The sequence below is a fragment of the Hippoglossus hippoglossus genome, chromosome 4, assembly GCF_009819705.1.
Source record: "Hippoglossus hippoglossus isolate fHipHip1 chromosome 4, fHipHip1.pri, whole genome shotgun sequence".
Taxonomy (NCBI): domain Eukaryota; kingdom Metazoa; phylum Chordata; class Actinopteri; order Pleuronectiformes; family Pleuronectidae; genus Hippoglossus; species Hippoglossus hippoglossus.
This window is the reverse complement of record NC_047154.1, coordinates 1,700,474-1,722,959: the sequence shown is the minus strand read 5'-3', so window position 1 is coordinate 1,722,959 and position 22,486 is coordinate 1,700,474. Positions and strand designations below refer to the sequence as shown.

The window sequence follows — 22,486 nt, the reverse complement described above, 5'->3', positions numbered from 1 at the left end:
ACCTTGTTCAGCTAATTCTAAATTAAATTTCAGATGCAGCTTCATCTGACACATGGGTTTGAGATTTTGCTCCTGTAAGCAGGGACACTCTGATGAAAATAAGCATTACTGCTGTTAGACGTTCTCACCTGCGTCTGTTGGACAAACTCTCCTCTGTCTCATTCGTTAACACGACGTGGGTGGAACCTCCTTGGCTTTCCTCATGCATCACCTCAATCTGTGACAGACAAACACAGACACAATCATGCAGCATAAATTTAATATTTAGGATGTTTGTTTTGTATTCGTCTCAAGTGCAGATGTGGAACCACAATGTAAAGTGAAAAATCTGTTTATGTTGTATGTTTATTTTGAATGGTGCATTCAAGCAAAATCTTTCAACAAGATATCTTCTTTTGGTAAATATCTCTGGTAAATATGTAACTGCAACAGCTACAAAGCCACAGCACAGTCAAGATTACCAGTTGATTTGCCTGGATACAAAGTATTCAGTTTCCTTATAAGACAGAAATCTAATGATATGTCTGTTTCATTGTTTGGTGATGAAATGCAGCAAGGCTTGAACTGTGTTTTGAGCAAGATGTAGCAAACTCTATTCCAGTGGTGAATAAAGTACTTGAAAGCCATACTTGAGTAAAAGTACAGATATCTTACCTGAAAGTGACTCCGGTAAAAGTTAAAGTCACCCGTAAGAAAATGACTTGAGTCAAAGTCTTAAAGTAGCTCATATTAAATGTACTTAAGTATCAAAAGTATCTGGTGTTTTTTTTATAGTAGGCCTATACAGAAACAAAACAACCCAAAATTGTTCTCTTCAGGCTTTATTTCAACTGACTGAAAAATTATAACAAAAATATACATATTTACAAATTTTTAACCCCAGATGCTGAGGTTCAAATAGTATTGGACTAGTGCACCTGAACTTCTAGGGACAACAAAGAACCAACACAACAGAATAAACAAGTGCCTCTTGTGTCTGCCTAAGACCACTAATAGACCACAGAATAACCACAAAACAATTCTGTAAATATCACTAAACATGGACCTTGCACTCTCTAATCAGTAGCAGGAATGACACACAATGCCCCTTATGATAACTCTGCAAAAGGAAACAAGTTCTAGGCACACAAAATAGGATAGTTTCTCTTTTGTTAACAACCTGGACAGTGCTAGTACAGAGAAGAAAAAATCACTGGACACAGTCTAGTTTTGCTGCCAAATTTCAGACAGAATAATAAAGAGTGAACTGAACCGAGCTCCTGCATGAGCACCTGGATAATTCTAAAGGGAATAAACGGATGGGGAATGTGCTCACGTTGATTAAGCCCCTGCCCTTTGTACACACATCGCTACTACCCATTGGATGGTTTAGTGAGGTCCTCGGGGTCGAGCAGGCTGTACTTAGGGTCTCTTAGGGTCTCGCGCTGCCGAGGCAGGGGGCACGCAAGTGAGCGAGAGAGAGGTGCGCGTTGCGCCAACCTCCGCTGCTCAAGTAACGAGCCAGTTTTGAGAATATAAGAAGTAGAAAGTACAGAAATTTGTGTTCAAATGTATTGAGTAAAAGTAAAAAGTCGTCAGGAAAATAAATACTCAAGCAAAGTACAGATATGTGAAAAATCTACTTAAGTACAGCAATGAAGTATTTGTACTTCGTTACTTCCCACCTCTGCTCTATTCACAGTGCAATCCTAATGGAAACTGCCGACAAATGCAGATACAGACAGACAGATGACGCACATTGTTATGGCAGCAGTTGGCATACTGGAACTACCTGTTCTGGTTAGTGTATGCAACTATGTACAGTATGTAAAGGCTGATAAACATATTAAAACGCTCTGTCTCTCCTCTGCTCTTTTGATGGGATACATTTATGTAAATAAAGGCCAACAAACATCAGTTCTTATCTGTCCAACATTAAGAAGTAGAACATGAGGTTAGTTGTGTGCTGTGTGAAAAGATTTAAATAACTAATGAAGGTATATCTGCAGTGTGCCAGCTGCTGGTAAAAAGCACAGTTCAGTCAGACAACTCGCGGGTTTAGAACAGACTCAGCAGTAATTGAGAGAAGTTTAAGTAATTGTAGAAGTAGAGTCAGTGATGTCATACACAGCCTTTCTAAATTCCTCTGTCAGAAAGAATACATAAAAACAGCTTTCCCCTTCACTTTACTACTAAATGTCTTATGGTAGAATATCTGTAATGTCAACAGTAACAAGAAGGGAAAAACCAGGTCTACCGATTGTATTGTAAAAGTTGTCTTTTAAAGTTTTCTTAAATTTTCTTATATCTATGAAAGTCAATGGATCTATAAATACATATATTATTCATTTTTTTTGTCACAACCTCTGATTTCTTCAGAATAAACTCCCAACCCAGTATCTACACTGACAGAACCGCATATGTAACATTAACTTTTCATCAACTAAGGTTTAATTAATTAGTCGAGTGAGTGTATTAAGTCCTGCTAAATCTGTGCAAGAAAAATATTGTGACAGTTTCAGCTTTGTGTGTTTTTGTAACACTCAGCTTTGTGCTTGGCTTGAAATTAAACCAAGACAACAAGTTTATTATTTCCTCTCTAATTTGAATGTGTTTACATCACATGTTCAGGTAGATATAGTAGCTTTAGTTGTTTTCCCTTGTAGCTACACTGCCCCATAAAGGCAGAGAGCAATAACTACAGCAGGGGGGAGACTTTATCAGACATGCTTCTGATAATAGTGTTTTTGGATAAACGTCACAGAATAAGCTAAGAGAAACTACTATAGGAATCAGGTATTAGAGTTTTCTGTGATTACTATTAACATCTATATTGAAAATTATATATTTTTTACTAATTCACAGTTATAATTGATACGTTTATGATTAGTAATTTGGATTTGCAAGTTATATGCTAGCTACTAAGATCTACTACATTGAATACATTAAGAAAAGTAGGTACAGGTATTGATTTGTATGAGGCTATATAACTTATTTGGTCAAAATATGGAGTCAGTGTTTTACTTTGCTAATTAAAGTAAAACAAATATAGTGTGATCAGTTAAGATAAGTCATGCTATTTAAGAATTTAATATTTTGATTCGGGGCCTTTCTGAAGTCTCTGATCCATAGACATTGGAACGCACTGTATATCCCCTTGGTGATGCAAGGCTCATGGGATTCCTGCTGCTGTGCACCAGAACAATGCTCTGACTCCAAGTGAGTCAATACAGTGTTCAGACATTATATAATCTGATTCAAATACATTTTCTGAAGCACTTGAAAATCCACTCATCACTTAAGAGTGTCTCATGCCAGAGAGCCAATAAAACCAAATGGGATGGTCATGTTGACATTTCAGGTACATCAGAATGCCATTTCCGAATGCCCTCAAAAGCCCAGGTAAGCTTGTAACTTGGTGGATTGATATTATAGAAGTGGATTTGCCAGGTAGTAACAGCGCATGGGCAGACTAGTAAAGTGTATGTACGTTTGTATGTTTTGCACCTGCATTTTCAAATTTAGGAACAAAAAGCTAACAGCCATTCGCTGCATCAAGGTACCCACAATGCAATGGACTTCACCTCACTTTAAGACCAACACGACTATGGGCACTCAGATGACTGCAAGTGAATTGGGTATATATGTAGGAAAATGAAAAATGCTTTGGTCTGAAACTAACATCATGCCTTGTGCCACTTTACTACGATATGACTCATGTGACTTTCACAGGCATCTCAACAGTAGTTGTTGAAGAAATAAAGAAAAGTCAGGAAAAAAATGGTTAAACATGTTAAAGTTAATGGAGCTTGATGCAACTAGGGACAAGAAGGAAATGATTTTGGCTCTGCGTTCACACAGGAGAAAGAGGGCAGTGAAACAAGACAAGGCAGATGTCCAACTCATCATGTCTGCTCTCATCAATTATGGAGGAAGGTTCATGGTCTAACACACCAACACTATCACTACACAGACAGGCCCTGTTTGTCAGCAGCACAAAATAACCTTAGGGCATGCTTTCAAATTATCCACACTGTAAACCAATTAATGAGATCAGAGCAAAATCGCTGCTTAGCTTCAAAAGGCAGCAGGGTGGCATCATGAGTAGTGAGACCCTCTATAAGCCAGAGGAACTTTGTTAAAACCATCAGAACACCTGCCGAAAAAAACACTGAAAACCAGTCAACATGCTCATGTTCAGCTAATAATTATTAGAGTTAAAACATAGAAAAGTTGAAGTTTTATAGGCTTACAACTGTGGAGTGAAAGTAATTAGTCTGCCACTTCACTGCTTCACTCACTGTTACCTACCATAGCCTATTAGTTCTGTGTGTAATGGTTCCCCCTGAAGAGTCCCCACCAGCATAGTGGAGGGACTTGTGTGTCCCTTTAATCGTAGAATCTCTGCTGTCGGGGGACAATAGCCCCTGGTAGAGTCTGTCAAGGCAAAATGGTGCCAAGAAAATGGACTAGACAGATCAATTCACAAGACTGTAATGAATCAGTGGAGACAGAGCTACAGTACCATGCCCGGAAAGAGGAACTGAGCAGATTGCTGGATCCAAAACTCAGGGGAGAGCTCACCCGCGAACATCTGGTGGTGACCCATGGTGCTTCATCGGGCAAAGCCCAAAAGTCATCAGTCCTCATTTCATTTAGCATTTTCTGTTTAAATAGCTGCAAGTAGTCCAATATTTTTTGAAGATGACTTGGTGAACTGATTAGAAATGAAAAGAAAATATTGTCTGCACACTATAATTATAACTGTATAATGATGTCCCACCACAGGCTCTGTCAGATTAACATGGTTGATGAATAAAACCAATCGGACCATCTCTGCAGTAAGAATGTAGAGCCAGCAGCCAGTTAGCTCAGCTGAGCGTAAAAGATTGGCAACAGGAGGAGGCAGCTTGGCTCTGTCCAGAGATAACTAAATGTTCCTCTATAGCTCACTAATTACAACATTACATCTTGTTTGTTTAATCTGTGTAACAACCGTAGTGTCAAATTACAACTTAATGATTTATAGCAGGTTTATTTCAGGCTGTGCGCATGTGGCAGCAATAACTCAGGAAAACCGGAAATTACTGCTCCTGTTAACACAGTGTTAGAAGTTAGGCATTAGTTAGCATGTCTGTTGTCACATGATCAATCAGTACCTACATAACGACTGTGTGGGAAGTCTGCACAGCAATTGTTGCAGACTAGTAACTCCAACATGCTATGTTGGCTTGTCTCACCACAAAGCCGAAGAACCTATTAAAGAAGTTAAAGAAGCTATTCAGTGTGAGTATGTGAACACATTTTATGTATATAAATATACATCCACAAGAAGGCAACCCATGAACACCAAACACTTTATCAGGAACATCCTAACTATCACCTAATTGGCCTTGTTATCCAATCAGCAAATCATGTAACAGCAGTACAATGTATAAAATGATGCCGGTCAGGAGCTTCAGTTTATATCACATTAAACATTAGATTCACAGAAAAACACGATTGTTGGTTTGAGTTTTTCTGAAACTGCTGATCTCCTCAGATTTTCACTCACAATACACTAGAGTTTGTATTAGGCCAAGACAAATATCCAGTGAGCAGAAGTTCTTGTTGATGAGAGAGGTCAGAGGAGGATGGTCAGACTGGTTGGAGCTGACAGAAAGGCGATGGTAACTCAGACAATCACTCTACAACTCGTCTCAGAATGAACAACACACCCAACCTTGAGGTGGATGGTTCTACAGAAAAACACAAGGTTCCACTCCTGTCAGCCAATAACAGACATGTGAGGCTGCAGTGACACAGACTCACTAACACTAACAGAAGAAAACGTAGCCTGGACTGATGAATATGAATTTCTGCTGAGGCTGCAGATGGTCGAGTCAGAATCTAGACTCAACAGCATGAATGCATGGAGCCAATCTGCCTTTTGTCAACAGTCCAGACTGTTACTGCTGCTGCTGCTGCTGGCGGTGTGATGTTTTGGGGAATGTTTTCTTGTCACACTTTGGGCCTTAATATCAATTAATCATGGTTTAATGTCAAAGTCTATCGGAGTCTAATTTCTCACTATGCTCATTCCTTTATGGCCACAGTTTTACCATCTTCTGTACTTCCAGCAAGATAATGCAATATGTCACAAAGTAAAAGTCTCAAACTTGATTCATAAACATGACAGTGAGTTCAGGGAATTCCAGTGACCTCCACACTAACCAGAATTGAATCGAGGAGAACCTTTGCGATGTGGTGGAACAGGAAATTGGCAGCATGAATGTGCAGCTGACAAATCTGCAGAAATTATGAATCTCAGAGGAAAGTCCCTATGATCTTGTGGAATCAATCACACTACGATCTGAAGCTGCTTTCAGAGCAACGGGAGGAACTTCTCAGAGTTAATGTAGTGTTACTAATAGTGTTTGGTGACTGTAGATAAGAAAAAAAGCAGAGAAGAAACAAAAGAGGCGATGGATGCATTCCTCCGGTATCAGCATTTCAAATCTCACCCAGTCAGTGACAGAATGAATATGTGTCAACAAAGCAACAATGCTACAAAGCAAAGAAAATCTCCAGTGTGATCAAGCAAAAAATTGGACTGACATGTTCATGACAACAAGATGGTTGGTCATGTCCCAAGCCTTGAGAGGTAACATCTACTTTCTTAAAAGTCTTATTTTGAAGGTTAACTATTGACAAAAAAATGTGGAAGAAAAGCTTACGTGGGCATTTTCAGGAATTGGAAAACAAACATCCTTACATTATATTTTTTTCATATGTTTTTTAAGTCCTCCCCCGGATAACTGTTGGCATATCAAGATACATTTTTCATCCAAAACTATCAGTCTGACCCTGTATCATGTCCTAACCTCTAAATGCATGTCAAACACAGAGCCTGGAAAAGTATTGCCATATTGATTAAATAGCCATGAACACACATTTAACAGTGTGAACTCTTTTTCCTCAAAACTGGTGTTTATTGTTTCTCTTTTAGTCCAATAATTACATTTGTAAGTCCTGGAGTCTGAGGAACAGAACACATCCTTTCATGCTGAGCTTCCCATCAACTTTCAGTCACACTGACTGCCCAGGGTGTAATAATGCAGAGGTGTAAACAAGACTCACAGTGGAGATGAGGGGGCAGCTATCACAAACTGCATTAACTCTGCAGGAGGAATTTATTCTGGAGATTCTGGCTAATTTGCATGAAATTTGTCTTTTGTCATATGGAGCTGACTATTGAAGTGTAATATGACTGAGATGTCAACTACTGACACTGTTATTTAATTATACTTATCCAAACTTAAGTTATACCAAAGTGTTGAAAGTAAGCCCAAAATGTGAGCAAATGAAAAGTAAGGGGCTGTTTAGCTTTATTAGCCACACATCTTAAAGACTGAGGCCGAGATAAATGGGAGATTTGAAAGTAGGATCAGAGGAGGGTACCTTGATGCCTCCCCTGGCCTTGCGTATGATCTTCTTCTTGTTAGGATCAGCTTCGGCCGGCTGCTTGCTGCTGTTGGAGATATCCGATGCTCTGCGAGCCAGCGCTGGAGTGAATTGAGATGACACAGAATAAATAACTTCAATCATTTCTCTCATCAGAGCCTGTGTTACATAACGTGCATGTCTAAAGACGATTTCAGTTTATAGCTAAAAAAAAAAGTTTGTATGAGACTGTAAAAGTTTGCTGCTCAGTCGTATCACAAGCATTACAATTGTAAGACAGTTTGAAAATGTTACATCAGGTTTCACCATCTGCTGCATTAATTGGTGAGAGCAACATCCAACTCACGCTGCTGGTTCCCTGTAGTCCTGGCAGGGTTCTTCAGTGGGGGCCGTTTGGGAGACGACTCAGGCCGCGGGGCCACGGGCTGGACGGGCCTCGTCTGTTTAGCCGACAGTCTCTTCAGGCTGATTTGCCGCTTCTCAAACATTTCTTGGACATCCTCCAGGCGCTTCAGTGCTTTCAGGACACTGGCCTGCAGGCAGAGAGCTCACTATCACTCCTCGTCCTCATTATTTTTGTGACAGAACACGCAATCGTCCTGTTAACACACATTCTTTTGCACCGTACCTTGATATCCTCAGACAGCACAACCTCATACTGGTTATGGAGGTTCCTCAGTTCAGTCAGCTGGTTCTTTTCGGCTGACACCAAGTAGCCTTGGATGTCGGTCAGCGCTGACTCTGCCCCTTCCTGTGACTGACACTTATCCACAGCCTGGGAGGCTAGCAGGTAGATGCCAGACTCACACCACTGGTTTACCTGTTTACAGCAGAAAGTTCAAACAGGTTCAAACTGGGCAGGATATGTATGTTACAGACACCAGGGTTCTGTGTTTAGGTGCCACAAGAGTCCATTGGGATCTGCAAAGACATATCATCACATAATCTTCATGCTTTTTGGTGTAATCTGATGACAGGAGGAAAAATCTACATGAATAATATATATAATCTTGAGTGCGTAGTACAAATCGGTGTGTCAACAGGAGAGTGGAAAATTCTGCAGAGTAAAGATAAAGTATTCAGTTCACATGACATCACTTTGATAATATCTCTGGATGATTAAGTCCTCAGAAATCACTGAGTCATGTCTAAATGCCATTTGGTTTAGCAATGTACTAATTTGTCTACTGTAGCTCAACTATGGGTTACATTATACATTTCAACAGGGGCAAAATATCTAAAAGAACTTTCTATCTTATCACAACCAGAGTGTTACTCTTTGTATTTTTGCTCACCAGTTCCATCAGTTTTGATGAGAAAAGTATATTAGTCAGACAAGTCACGTTTGAAATGTTTATTGCAGCAGTAAAAAGTAGTTAGTGTAGTAGTTGTGGCTTTAAGGCTCTGACGTCATCACTCCCCTAGATATAAGTACATAAATGTAATGGGAGTGGTGAGCAAATATTTATTTTTGGGCTGAATCAACCAGCAGCAATACTGACACAGCAGCAGTGTAGGGCAGTGTTTGGATAGTTTGGAGTTTTTCATCTACACATGTAATGACAGATGGTCCAAGTACAGGGAATCAAACTTAAGTTTCTTGATCTGATATTTGTAGATGTGAACAAGTCGGACCATATTCTCACCTTTTCAATGCCCATGTGTATCTGCAAGCTTTTGGACAAGACATCCGTCTTTTGCTTGGCCTCGTTGCTGAAGTCATCACAGACGCGCCGCAGCTCTACGCATTTGGGTCGAATGGAGTCCACGGCGTAGTGGTTGCTCTGGATCAGCTGGTCACCGTGCAGCGCGTGGAGCTGGGCCTTTTCTAGTGTAGGCTGGAGTGAACAGAGCAAATCGGGATACATTATGGCAGTTTCAGTTGTGTAAATAAAATCTTCGGGCTGTTCTCTTCATGAAATAAAAATTTGTGCTGTAGTGTATGTAAAGAACCGTGTTTTTATGTACGGGTTTGTGCTTGGACACTGAAGGCCTCCCATCAGTGTCAGTTTGCTATGGAGCAATGTCTCGTCTACAGTATAAGAGAGTCTGCAGAGAGGTCGCAGTTGTAAATGTGAAGACAAAATTAAAGATAATAGAGTTGTTATGACACCTGATTTCAGCAATTAGTTTATTATTGTGGTATACGTGGGCAATTTTACAAATAACTGAGGAAGTGGTGTCCAGTAAACGTTGTTGGTTAAATGGGGTCATTCTTCTCCTTCTCCTTCTTTGGAAGACCTGGTCTGACTGGGTGAGACGTGTTTATGTGTGTGTGTGTGTGTGTGTGTGTGTGTGTGTGTGTGTGTGTGTGTGTGTGTGTGTGTGTGTGTGTGTGTGTGTGTGTGTGTGTGTGTGTGTGTGTGTGTGTGTGTGTGTGTGTGTGTGACTGACCTGAGCCTTTTCCTCCAATGTTTTCAGTTCTTTTAGCAGGTGTTCAACTCTGGCCAGACAATCCTCGATAACTGAGAGGCTGGTCAAACTGTCCCTCAAACTGTCCAGAGACACTTTGACCTGAAGAAGAAAAGAGGGGACAGAGACAGATACTGAGAGGAGACTGAGGACATCATGATTCCAATTCACAATATACTTTTATCTCATACCCTGATTCCACTTCACTTCAGATCACCACTGATTATTTTACAGGATAAAACAACGTGTCAGATAAAAGCTGTTTTAGTCAGTTTTTGCATTTATTGATCCGGAGAGAACTGAATTTCTTGAACATGTCAAATGATCATATTCAGTATTGGAAATATGGAAGATACAATCACTGAAACATATTTCAACAAGAACTTTCCAGCAATTGTATAACAAAAAGTCACTCAATTTACAACTTACTAACAGACTCAGCCGGGAAGTGTTTTATGTAGTCAGTTTTTTCAAAGTGTGATTTTAGAGCCGCAGGCCTTTAAAGCTGTATGAAGTGGAGAAACATGTGAGATCCAAAGGTTGCAAAGAGACAGACACATCTACACATACCTCTCTGAAGTCCTGTTCAAAGTGGCGTAGCTGCAGGCACTGCTCCAGTTTTAGATGATGTTTACACCAGAACTGTTCAAAGGCGTTCTCCGTCTCATCCAGCTGGGCAAGGAGCCTGAGGCACACAATAGGAACTTAATTACACACACACACACACACACACACTGACAGGTTCTACACAACTACATGGACATTCTATAGCCTGAGAAACACTATGTCATACTGGTAACTGTGTTTAACACCTGTTCATAAAGAAAGAAAGAAAGAAAGAAAGAAAGAAAGAAAGAAAGAAAGAAAGAAAGAAAGAAAGAAAGAAAGAAAGAAAGAAAGGCTTTGTTGACAACTGTCACCTCTCTACAGTGGTCTGGTTCTCCATCTCGTCTGGGTTCAGTTTGTGATTCTCTGACTTTGCTGCCTGTTCCTTGATACAACCCAACAAGGTGGTGCCCTGCTTCAAACCTAGCTTCAGTTCATCCTGGTAGAGACACAGAAACATTGGAAACAACATTATATTATGATTGGAAGATACAATATTTTGAGACTTGAGGCTAATGTTACTCATGTAAACACATAAATAAGTATAAGGTAATATGTAATACACTTTAATACCTTTAAATCCAAAATGAAAAAAGGTTGCCATTGTTTTAACACCTGGTTAAGTAATACAAATCTGTAAACTAACAGAAGTCAGTGTCAGTCGTGAAGCCCACCCCAAGGTCATCAAGCCTCTACCACCAATTTCACAAATATATCTCTCCACTTCCTGCTATGAACAAGCACAAATTCAGCTCTCGATTTCTCTCAAGCAAGTTGAAAACTAATATATTCATCAGAAAACTCACAACCACATCACCTCGTATTTGATTAAATTAAATCCACACAGTTGCATCTGGGGAACCAGTGCAATTGTTATTAAATTGTTGGCTACTGGAGCTCCACAGTTATGAATCAGTGATTTTTTTTCCTTGTCTTGCTATAATGGAGCTGTCTATGATGGTATGAGTTGGTGTATGAAACGTTCTCACCTTGAGGTTGTCGTGTTTGTCCGTGTGTGCTGTGAGCAGATCTTTGGTGCACTGGACGTCATTGGGCAGCTCGGTTTCTGCCAGGTCTGTCCCAAACCTCTGTAAAATCTGGGCTGTGGTTTTCACCGTCATTGCAAAGTTCTCTATGGCCTGTAGGGAAAATGATCCACACGTGACTATTCAGCGTCATTGAATATAAGTCAATGTGATGTCACATTAAAGTTAGGCTCAACAGTATTTAGTGCTGAATGGTAACTCACAGTTCGGTGATGTATCCACTGACTGTGACAGTACTCCAGGTTTCCCCCGAGCTCCCGGGTCAGCTGGCCTTTTTCAACATAACCTTGTAGGTCCGACAGAGAGTTCAGCATCACAATCTGCAAACACATTCAATACAATACTTTAGATCAAGACTCATGTTATGTGAGGATTAAGTGTGAAAGTCAGAATGAATTCCTAATTAATTAGTGTGGCAATCATATCATCATCTTCAGGCAAATTTCAACAGATTTTGCTTTAGTGCGATTAAAAAAACAAATGTCTGGATAGCTCACCATCCGTCATCTGTCAGTCTCACAAATTTAAACAGTAAGATACCAAATTACTTGTGTGCCATGTTATAATTCAATAATATTACATCATTAAATTAATTTCATTGTGACAAATCGAGGATTGGTCGAGTAATTTAATTGACAAAAAAATCAAATGTTTGAGATTACAACTTGATGCTGCTTTATGTCTACTGGTGCTGCTGGAAAAATTCTGTCCTTGGAATATTTGGGTCAAGTTAAGGTTGCAGGAAATATGACCTCTACCCTGGATTGGTTGAAATTCAGAGGCAGGGTTTGTTCACAAATCTAAAAGAGAAGATGGTGCTCACTTCAACCCACAAGAGGTGATTGTTGAAATCACAGAGGAGACTCACATCAGGTCCTCTTTTGTAATTTGTGGGTTTTAGCAATCTTCTGGGAGCTCAAAATCATTAAAAAACTGCTAAATCTGCTTTTAATCGACTTGTACGATTTTATTTCTTCTGATTACAATTCTAATCATTTTAATTTATATTTTATTCATTATTTTTTGTGCTTTTACTTATACTTTATAATCTTCATATGGTCCCACATGTACTTTGCTGAGGACTATTTTACTACATCAGGGAGGTGAAAAAATAGAAGAAGAAGAAATAAAGTGAGACATTTGCATGAGAGACTGATGTAAAATCTCGGCCAACTCTGGATTGTCTGTCATTGTGCAGCGACTGCCCGCTGCAATGTACTGAACATTTTAGTTTTCAATCTGAATGATTGCTGGGGACGATCTTGACATGACCACAACATAAGTGGGTTGTGCATTCATTTAAAAACCTCACATCCCTAATTAAGCAATTCTTTGGCAAAATAAGTCATACGTCTTCTCATGTGACTGCAGCTGAGGTCAGTGGTGGTGAACTGAATGGTGTTGTTCAGTACCTTCATTTTAAAATCATCCTTGTGCAGCTTGATCCCGATGTCTGCTATGGCCCTTTGGAAGAACCTGGTGGGTCGCAGCACCAGCACCAGCTGCAGGTTTCCTGGAAATGCTCCCTAAAAAACAAGACAGCGTGTAAACTTACAGCACATCTCTAAGCCATCCCATCCCTTCATTCAGTCATTCAGTCACTTCATGCACACCCACCAGCAGGCTAATCCTAGTCCTGAGACCACAATGACAGAGACAGAGCAAAATATAAGAGCAGCTTACTATGAAAAATCGGACACAGTGACGGGTCAGCTGAGCTTTACGACTTGACACTGCTGCCTCGGAGGCAACATTTACTGGTTAAATCCTGCTGTGTGTCAATTCCTATTCAAAAAGCACATGGAATGAGAGTCACTGGACTAACTGTCACTTTGTAGCTTTTAAAACTGCAAATGCTTATACATAACCACAGTGACTCCCTTTTAAAAACCATGTCTCATCATTGTATTGACAGTTGCAGTATCTAAGCATGACTACATGACTATTATTAGAGAAACCTGGTCTCAGACCTTACAAACACAGTAATAAAACACAGCCGAATGTAGCTCAAATAAGAGGAATACGATTTCTAAAGTCTACCACTCTCCGTTCATTCAGAGCTAACATCAGGTCAACGTGTTCAGCTGGCTGAAGATTACCTCACAAACATGTAAGTACTCGTGTCAATCTTAGAAACCCACACAAAAACAATATTCCTCACATTTGTTCTAAACCTTATTATCTAAAGTTGGTTGGTAAAAGGTTGGTCCGGGGTCATGATTAGAGGTCATGACTCTGACGACGGGCAAAATTATGTTTTGTTCTTTTCCATTTGCAGGTTTTATACTTCTGTAAATTGCCATTTCCTTATGATCTTACCCATGAGGTCCATGTTCTCCACTGTAGATGTGCACTTGCACAATAAATAAATACATTCTACCTAAATATTAGAACATAATTGTTAAAATAATATAAGGTATTTGTAGAATACCTGTTTTTAACGTCCAGGTTCGTTAAATATGCTTTATATATAGCTCAAACTGCATTAAATACAGGGTCTAAAATTTTCTTTAGAATTTTTGGGTTACACTAGGAATGGTGTTTGTTTATAGAATCAATTATAAATATATTTAACAATATGTGCAGTTCACATGTGTATATGTATTTATATGGTTAGGATGTATTAGAGAACTTACAGCAATCCTTGACAGAGAGGCTTTTACTGAGCTCCATTTGTCCTTCCGCCGGTCGATGATGATGATGAAGCCGATACTGGCAGCATCCAAACTGCAGACAGGAGGTAGAAAGGATGTAAACTGCACTGCTACTTTAGCCTAATGCATCGTGCCCACAAGTCATAACTTTAAAATTCCCTAAACTAGGATGTTTACTGCTTCTGCAAGCTGAGCTCAGTAGAAGAGCAAAAGCATCTTGCGCATTTATTTATATATTTATGTTGAGCCACTGGAGTATAACTAGAGGAAGTAACGTAAACGGAAGTAAAACTTTATCAACACAAACTGTTTCATGTTACAATTAGTGATGGGAACTTGAATTTACCAATGGACTTTGGCTAACAGTTAAGCCTTCATTTTAATTAATATTTTGGCATCGTTAGCTGACTGATGGTATCTGCCACATGCTTGAAGGTTCAATGAAAACAGTTATATCAAGAGACCATAGGATTTTTGTCTTTAGTAACAGCAAACATTATGCATATTAATTACAAATCTATCTACAGATAATCTTAGATGTTACGTGTGTGAGAGTGTGTGTACCTGGGGATGCTGGTCAGGTAAGTAACTACATTATGGAAGTCTTCGTCTGGCACTTCACTGAAGCCTGAGTATTCTGGGAAGGTGATGATGGGAGCACCATCTTTCCCTCGCCCTCCTGCAACACAAAACCACCACACACAGCATTTACAATCCGTTCTTCTTCCTTTAGTCTGACACTGTCTATTATCTTCTAGCTCTTCATTGAAGCTGCATGATGTTTTACTGTATGTTTATTATTGTATTATTTGTATACTGTATTATTTTTAATGCACATTTTGTACAAAACTTGGCTTAATTATAGTCCATGGTATTGTTTTTTTCTTTGTTTATCTGAAGGAGTCAGAGAACATCGGTTAAATGTATTGTGCATGTACATAATGTCTTTTGTTTTTTTGTAACTGTTTTTGAGTAAAGATGCAAAGATAACAAAATGTTAATTTCTTATTAAGCCTACAAGATGGAACAAATTAAGGTTAAATAACTTTTCATTGAGCATCCTGAAAACACGTCACTAATATCCCTATCTAAAACCTCTTCCACAAAATGTCACAAGGTGGCAATGTTGAGCTAGACATTCTCTGACACCCCAACTAACAATATGTCAGGACGCTCTAGATGTGTAGATAGATCAACAATTCAGTACATCAAGACCACAAGACGTGTATTTTTAACCTTGACATTAAATGATGATGTGTGTGAGTGGGAGTGTGTGTGTGTGTGTGTGTGTGTGTGTGTGTGTGTGTGTGTGTGTGTGTGTGTGTGTGTGTGTGTGTGTGTGTGTGTGTGTGCCATGTTCTCTGCTGTCACATACAATCTCACCAGTCATCTTTCAAACACACAGATCCATGTAACTGAGTTAAGATGGAACGTGTGGACCTGACATGCTGCAGTGTGTCATGTGGTGTCATACATGTCATGTAGTCATGTGACAGGTTTGCATACAGTGTGTGATACTGGTCCCACCAAGGTGACTAGAATACAATTGCTTCACCGTACATTCTGCCATGGCTAATGTTTAATTATCAGCTTTTATTTGAGAGCAGTATTTATAATAAAACACAGTTATTTCACAATTGTCTGTCTGTCTATATGTGGAACCCATATCTCACCAACCGTTCATCACTTGCCTTGGCAAATGACATGTCTACGTGATACGTTCACTATTGATAAAAACTGCAAAATGCTTGTTTTGTTGCTGCAATGTTTTATATCGAGCTGGATTACAGATTTCTTATTTTGAAAGGTTGTGAACTTGGGTCAGACGATTGCATCAATTGCTTAACAGACCTCATTAATCTTAAACTACCTATTTATCTATAATCAAAGCTTGCTTAATCTGTGCAGAGTTGCAGTTTTCACTGCACTAGGTTACAGTGCCAACCACTGAACCACTGTAATGGCCTTAATAGTATTAAAAGCCTTCCTGGAATGAAATGCCTTCTGTTAATTCAGTTAAACCATTGGTTTAACCCCATACAAATATTTAAAGCTGCATTAATCAATAACTTTGGGTCAAAACAATGGGTCAAATGACTGTGTGTGATGAGAAAGATCTGGAATCCAATAATGGACTTGAATTAATCAGGTGGCACAGACTCCTAATGAATGCCAGTGTTGCTCTGTTTCCACTGGATATGTCAATGGACAGTTTTTGTGACACATTTGCCTGAGCAGAGAACTGATAAACCATTGTAGTGTTTTCAGCCTATTGCAATGCTTTCAAGTGGCCAAAAACAGTTCTCTGCCCTTTTCTATGGACTAAATCTAAGCTTGAGCCTATTTTACAGCTCTGTGTGTGCAGTAATAAGGTCATTCATACAGGAGAATTCACTTTACCCCTGAAAGTGAAGAGTGGTATTAGTTCACAAAATTGTTTAACTAGGAAAAATACTGAAATATCAAACCAGAGGATTGTACCAATACCAATCCACATCCTATACAAACAGACAGACACAGACACACACATTAGGCTAATGCCATAAAACTGATGTGTTGAAGTAATATAACTTGGGAAGCATGTGATGCTGAGAAAGGGTTTTTTGGAAACAGTTGTTATTTCGGTTTGTTGTGAGACGTGAGACTGAGAGATGGAATGACAAGAATCCCTGAAAAACCACACAGGCTGCTGTGTCACCGCGGTAGCAGCACATCTGGAAAGTCGGAGGGCAGGGGCTGGCAAACAACTTTCCACCCAATGCATTACAGTGAATAAAGTCAACTCATTAGGCCAACCCTACCACGCTGACATAAGCATCCATTCAACATATGCTTCAACACTACTACAGTTTATTACATCACGACACACAGAGTGTTATACTGATTATATTTTTTGATGTCACAACCGTAACATTTTTGTGCTGGTGTAGAACTTTTAAATGAATAACTGAGTGAAACACAAAGTACAGCAGAAGCAGATGTGAATGTCATTTCATTTATTTGCATTCCTTATTCAAAGTGTCAGCAGCATGGTGGCACTACTGTGGTGAGGGTTGAGGGCAGAGGATGTCACACCTTGTTAAAGCCCTACGAGACAAATTGTGATTTGTGAATATGGGCTATACAAATGAAATTTGATTGATTGATTGACTACAGAAAGTCAGGGGATGACTAAAGCGAGGAGGATCAATTCTGTGGACACGATGAACATCTGCAGGAGATATCATATCATAGTTGTAATCCATACAAAAGATTGCAAAATAATGGACCTAAGTGTTGTTCTGCTATCCCTACAACCTTGTGATCGGCATGGCGGAAAATAGTTCAAATACTCTCACTGTCACACTGCCATGTCTTACATGAAGTGAACAGTGCCATTAATAATGTTATTTGTAATACCTGTGCTTTTCCTACTATGACATGTCACAATGTGTGCTGTGAAACCAGGCATATGAAGCTGGTTGTAGTGGATCAAACAGAGGAGTTTCATCCAGCTGACTGATTTGACTGATTTATTTTCTTATTACTTTTTTGAGCAGAATTGTTTTCTGGCAGACAGCCAGAAGATGTTATAAAACAAAGATAAAGATAGACCTGAAAATAAAAAGTTGTTATACTGACAGTTTTTCTCCCTTACCTCTCAAGGCTTTGGTATGTGAAAAATGCATAACCTGTATTTACCAATGAAGAAAAATACATTAGCCTGCGGCAAAAAAAGATTTGCCTTCAAGGCTTCAAAGATGAGTCATTAAAATAAGTTTTACTTCTTACATTACAGATATAGGGAATCACTCTTGGTTAGTTAGCTTTTTAGCTTTTACGTGGTGTTAAATCAGAAGAAATCACTTTCATGTCTGTGGACTGGAAATGGGGAAACAACAGGTCTGGCTCTGTCCAAAGGAAAATAAAATATATCAGCACATGTAAAGCTCAATATGTAACACATTGTATTTCTTTTTTTCAATGCAGGGGCAGGAACCTCCGGCCTCTGGGCTAAAACTTTATAAAAACTAAAGAAAAAAACAACAACTCAGGAATAGGAATTATTTCTGATGACAGCAACTAATTTTTTCCATGATAGAAGTAGGTCTAAGCAACATAAAACAGTGGATGACTTAAAGTGTGGTCCTTTCTGGCTGTATGCCAGTCAGGTCATGGTCAGGGTGAATAAAATATGCACATTGTGGTCACTTGTCTGACAAGAATCATGGCCACTGTCAAGAAAAGAACAGTAGAAGAAGATTGTCACCCTTTAAAAGAGAACTGAACCAACAAGTATTTTTTGTATCTGATTTGTGCATAAAGTGAATGGAAAGACACATTCTGACATAGACAGACAACCAGACCACGGCTGAAACCTCATTCAGAGCGAGAGTTTGTGACGGAGCCTTGTGGTGACTGCAGAGCTGCTAGCACAGTCAAATTATGCATTGTGTGTAAATATTGCATTTCCCTACTCTGCAAAAACAAAAGCCAATTATGACTTTTGAATTCAGTGCTGAGTTTGCAAAACTCTTGCGGGCATTTGGCGAGAGGTATCAGGAAATGAAAAGTAAACAAAAGGAAATGGATGGATTCTCTACGATGTTTAATGTGAACCAACTGGTTTTTCTTATCAACCTACAACATGTAATGGCACCAGTGTTTACTAATTCATTCATTTTTTTTATTACTGTTGGTGCTTGACAAAGGTCTCTGACTGAACGCTGCCTCAGGCCATGAATACTGCAGTGGAGTGGACAGGTGCTTTGTATTAGGTTTCTTCAAATCTCATCTCCAGCATCTCCAACACACCTTTATTTGTTGATTCATATAATCATGGAACATGATCTAAAAATGTTCTATATCTCCAAATGTGTGGTTGTGAAAATACTAATAGCATCACACAGTACTGACAGACAGACTTTACACTGTGGGGTCACTCAGAAGTAGCTCATCCATTCAGCCGAGAAACCGCATTTGTTTGCTTTCAGAAGCTGGGGCCGTTGTATATTCATGCATTTAAATGCATTTAATTATATGTCTCAGAAATAAAATAGCCGATTATGATAAAAATGGTTATTGTGCTTTTTATAATGTTCGGTAAAATAAATAGAAATGGTTGATCACACTGCATCAATAACTGCAGTGTCAGGGCAGGTAATAGAGGTGGATGGAAGATATTGCCACTGATGAAGGGAAGGTCAGGATTTGCAATGGCGTTTTTCATTGCTGCAATACTTTTAATCTCACTTTGTGATGATTTTCACAAAACAAAAACACAGCAATTTCAAAGAAACCTTGGCATGTATTTTATGTGGTTTCATTTTCTGGTTCAAGATTTCAACATATTACAGCCAGCACACAGAGTTTAGCCGCAATAATAAAAGCAGTATGTCGATTTTTTGTATAGTGACAGGTCAGTGTGTATCTGTGGTCTGTTTTGAAAGAGTGCCTTCTGAACCACCAGTAATGTGATTTAAAACTTCATTTGGAGTTTATGTTATTTTTTAAGAAAAATATAGCAAAACACAAACAGGCAGCAGATTACCAGTCATTTACAAAACAAAATTAAGTTAAATCTGACTTAGCATGTTCAGTGGAAACTAGATCTTTTAAAATCTGTTTTTAATCCTTCCCTTTTTTGAACATTTAAAACTTGTTTAATGTCCCACACAACCGACCGCTCTTTAACTTTACCTTAACATTTTTGGAAATTCACAAGATTCCAATTATCTTTAATCCAATTTGCATGTAACATCTTGTTTTGCTATAACAACTTTCTATTATGATAGACATTTGATTATAATTGTTTTTCGGCCTATTGGTTTATCCGCCAATTTACATACACAAGGTCACAACGTGGTCGGAAACCCCAGGTGTGGACAGCAACACAACAGGGCAGTGAGACAATGGGACAGCGAGATAAAGGGACAATGGGACGGTAGGACAGTGGGGCAGTGGGAGAGCGGCGTTCTGTTACGTACCTGAGAGCAAGGCAAACTGGCGATGGAGCTGCTCTATGATGTCCATGGCCAGCAGGGGCCTGATCTCCTGCTGCATGATCTCATCTGTAAGGAGAGACACACTGATCAGATACAGCCTGATACATCCATGAGTCCTACACAGCTGGTGAATACAAAACACACACAGTAAGATGTGTCCTCCCCGTGCTGAAGAATCGAATTAGAAAAGTAACAGTACGAACACATATGCAGTACATCAAACACATCCAGTGTAGCTGTGCTATAAATAAAGACAAAGAGAAATAATGAGAGACATGGAGTGAGGAAACTGAAAGACAAGGGATTAAGCTGCTCGAAAGCAGAAGATCAAATCACAAGATAAGTTATTTGACCAAACTGTAGCCGATCAGTGAGTAAATAAAGAATAAAGCACACACACAGTAGGGGACATCTCTTCCCATTTCATCTGTTGTGTCCCCATGCACAACTTCTCCAATCAAGGGCCTTGAATTATAGGGCAATGAGTGGGATTGTAAAACCGCTGTTTCATGTTAGTGCCGACAACACAACTCTCTTCAGCATCTTTCACAGCTCAGATTTTCAGCGATTCAAATAGGTCTGCCATTTCTCCTGTCAAAGAGCGAGTGAGCGGCCGGAGCTTTGCAGGTAGCGTTGAGAGTTCTTGGTCTAAACTGGTCCTGCTATAAAATGAGAGTTTGCTGCATTTAAACATGGATCCAGATGAGTCATTTCCCCGACAGGAAAAAAGTTCCTAAATCATTTACTCAAGTTAAACTTACTACATTTTTCTGAAGAAAAAAAAATGGAATCCCTCTGCTTGAGCTTGGCTTCAGGATCTGTGACCTCTGACCCTTTGAAGCTCTGTGTTTAAAACTGAGGAGAAAGACTCAGGTGATGGCCATCCCCACACCTCACTACCCACTGAACAAATGTGTTATACTGAAATTGATTTTTTTGTTTCACTTTTCCATTTTAGTGTTCTACTTTGGAACAGAAACCCGAATAAACATTTTATTATATATTTTTTGCTGAGTTTAGAAAATGAAATGATCACATACAGTAATTAAAGAGCGGTTTTCTAACTGCTCTTTGGTCATATACTGTAGCCTATTATGTAACTATCTATTTCTGACTGGCATTCACATAAACATATATAGAGCAAACCAGAACAAAGCATTCTCAGACATGTCTTTAAGAGTCTGCATATGTGTCCATGAATTAGACCGTGCCCTGTTCTGGTTTCATGGTTTTGATGGGTCCCTCTGCAGCCTGAAGCACTAAGTGCAGTGTATGGTAAACAGACCCTTCTCTGTGACAGAGAATAAAGACATGCATTAACACTGACGCTGCTTTATTACTCCAAAACATGCTTGGGTAGGTTGCGTGTTTGTGGGGCCAGCGGCAGACAGAAGGAGAGGGAGAGCACAATGGCTGGTAGTGAGCCTGGACTATATCAATGCACCTCTGTTCTTAGTATCTGAGTCTGCTGACCTATCAAGATTATTAATAAAAGAGCTTCCATTACAGACTTTTCCACTGAGAAAGTATTGTTGATTCACTTGCTGAAGATCACACACACACACACACACACACACACACACACACACACACACACACACACACACACACACACACACACACACACACACACACACACACACACACACACACACACACACACACACACACACACACACACACACAGCATTCTATACTCTGGTAAACTTAAAAGGGAGCACCTGGCTCAAACACACCAGCAGTTTACCACTACAAGCTGTCATATTTCATTATAGTATCTGTTTGAATCAGAGATTGTTGCTATCAAGACTGTTTCATTCTGTGTTAAATTGTTCAGTACTTTTTTCTAAGTTAAATGTCAAATTATTTTAATCAGAATCAGTTTTAAAGAGGAGGGGGGGATTCTGTTCCAAGTGTATTATCTAATCAAATCATTCATATTATTCATTCATGTTTACCTCCACATAGTCCTGTACAAATTAGGTCCTTTTTCCAGTGCTTTATCAAATCTTAGCTGGGACCATTCATTACCCATCCAATGAAACCTAAATAAACTGCTGCAGAATACATCTATTCATTGATGGTAAACATAAATTGTAAAAAAGGAAATTTATGAAAGATTTAGCAAATTGAGGAAAACATGCACAAATCACTGGATACAAAAACAGGGATGGGGGAGAGAAATCAATACTATCTAACTGTCCATTAACCTATGGGACAGCAGGGTTATGCAACCAGAGCCGTGCACTTAAGCGGAGAGGATGTTCTGAATTGTTGGAACATTACAGGAGTGGTGGAGGAAAACGTGATGTATGACCACTTCAAGTCCAGAGAGAAACTTATTCTTTTTTAAATAAACTAA

At 39.3% G+C, this 22,486-nt stretch overlaps 1 protein-coding gene across 7 annotated transcripts in view; it reads right to left on the bottom strand.

Moving 5' to 3' along the window:
* Positions 1-22,486, bottom strand: part of mcf2l2 (MCF.2 cell line derived transforming sequence-like 2) — a 132,937-nt gene that overhangs the window by 80,110 nt on the left and 30,341 nt on the right. For all 7 annotated transcript variants that reach the window (XR_004613701.1, XM_034583874.1, XM_034583877.1 and 4 more), the window contains exons 2-15: positions 20,107-20,190; positions 14,705-14,819; positions 14,123-14,213; positions 12,899-13,012; positions 11,690-11,806; positions 11,430-11,579; positions 10,755-10,879; positions 10,405-10,519; positions 9,817-9,936; positions 9,069-9,260; positions 8,051-8,242; positions 7,769-7,955; positions 7,420-7,523; positions 129-217 (exon numbers count right to left, since the gene is read on the bottom strand). Coding sequence is in view for 6 of the 7 variants with exons in the window: in XM_034583874.1 (XP_034439765.1) it covers positions 129-217; positions 7,420-7,523; positions 7,769-7,955; positions 8,051-8,242; positions 9,069-9,260; positions 9,817-9,936; positions 10,405-10,519; positions 10,755-10,879; positions 11,430-11,579; positions 11,690-11,806; positions 12,899-13,012; positions 14,123-14,213; positions 14,705-14,819; positions 20,107-20,190 (1,795 nt within the window). In the remaining variant the exon portion in view is untranslated. The remainder of the gene's footprint in view (positions 1-128; positions 218-7,419; positions 7,524-7,768; positions 7,956-8,050; positions 8,243-9,068; positions 9,261-9,816; positions 9,937-10,404; positions 10,520-10,754; positions 10,880-11,429; positions 11,580-11,689; positions 11,807-12,898; positions 13,013-14,122; positions 14,214-14,704; positions 14,820-20,106; positions 20,191-22,486) is intronic.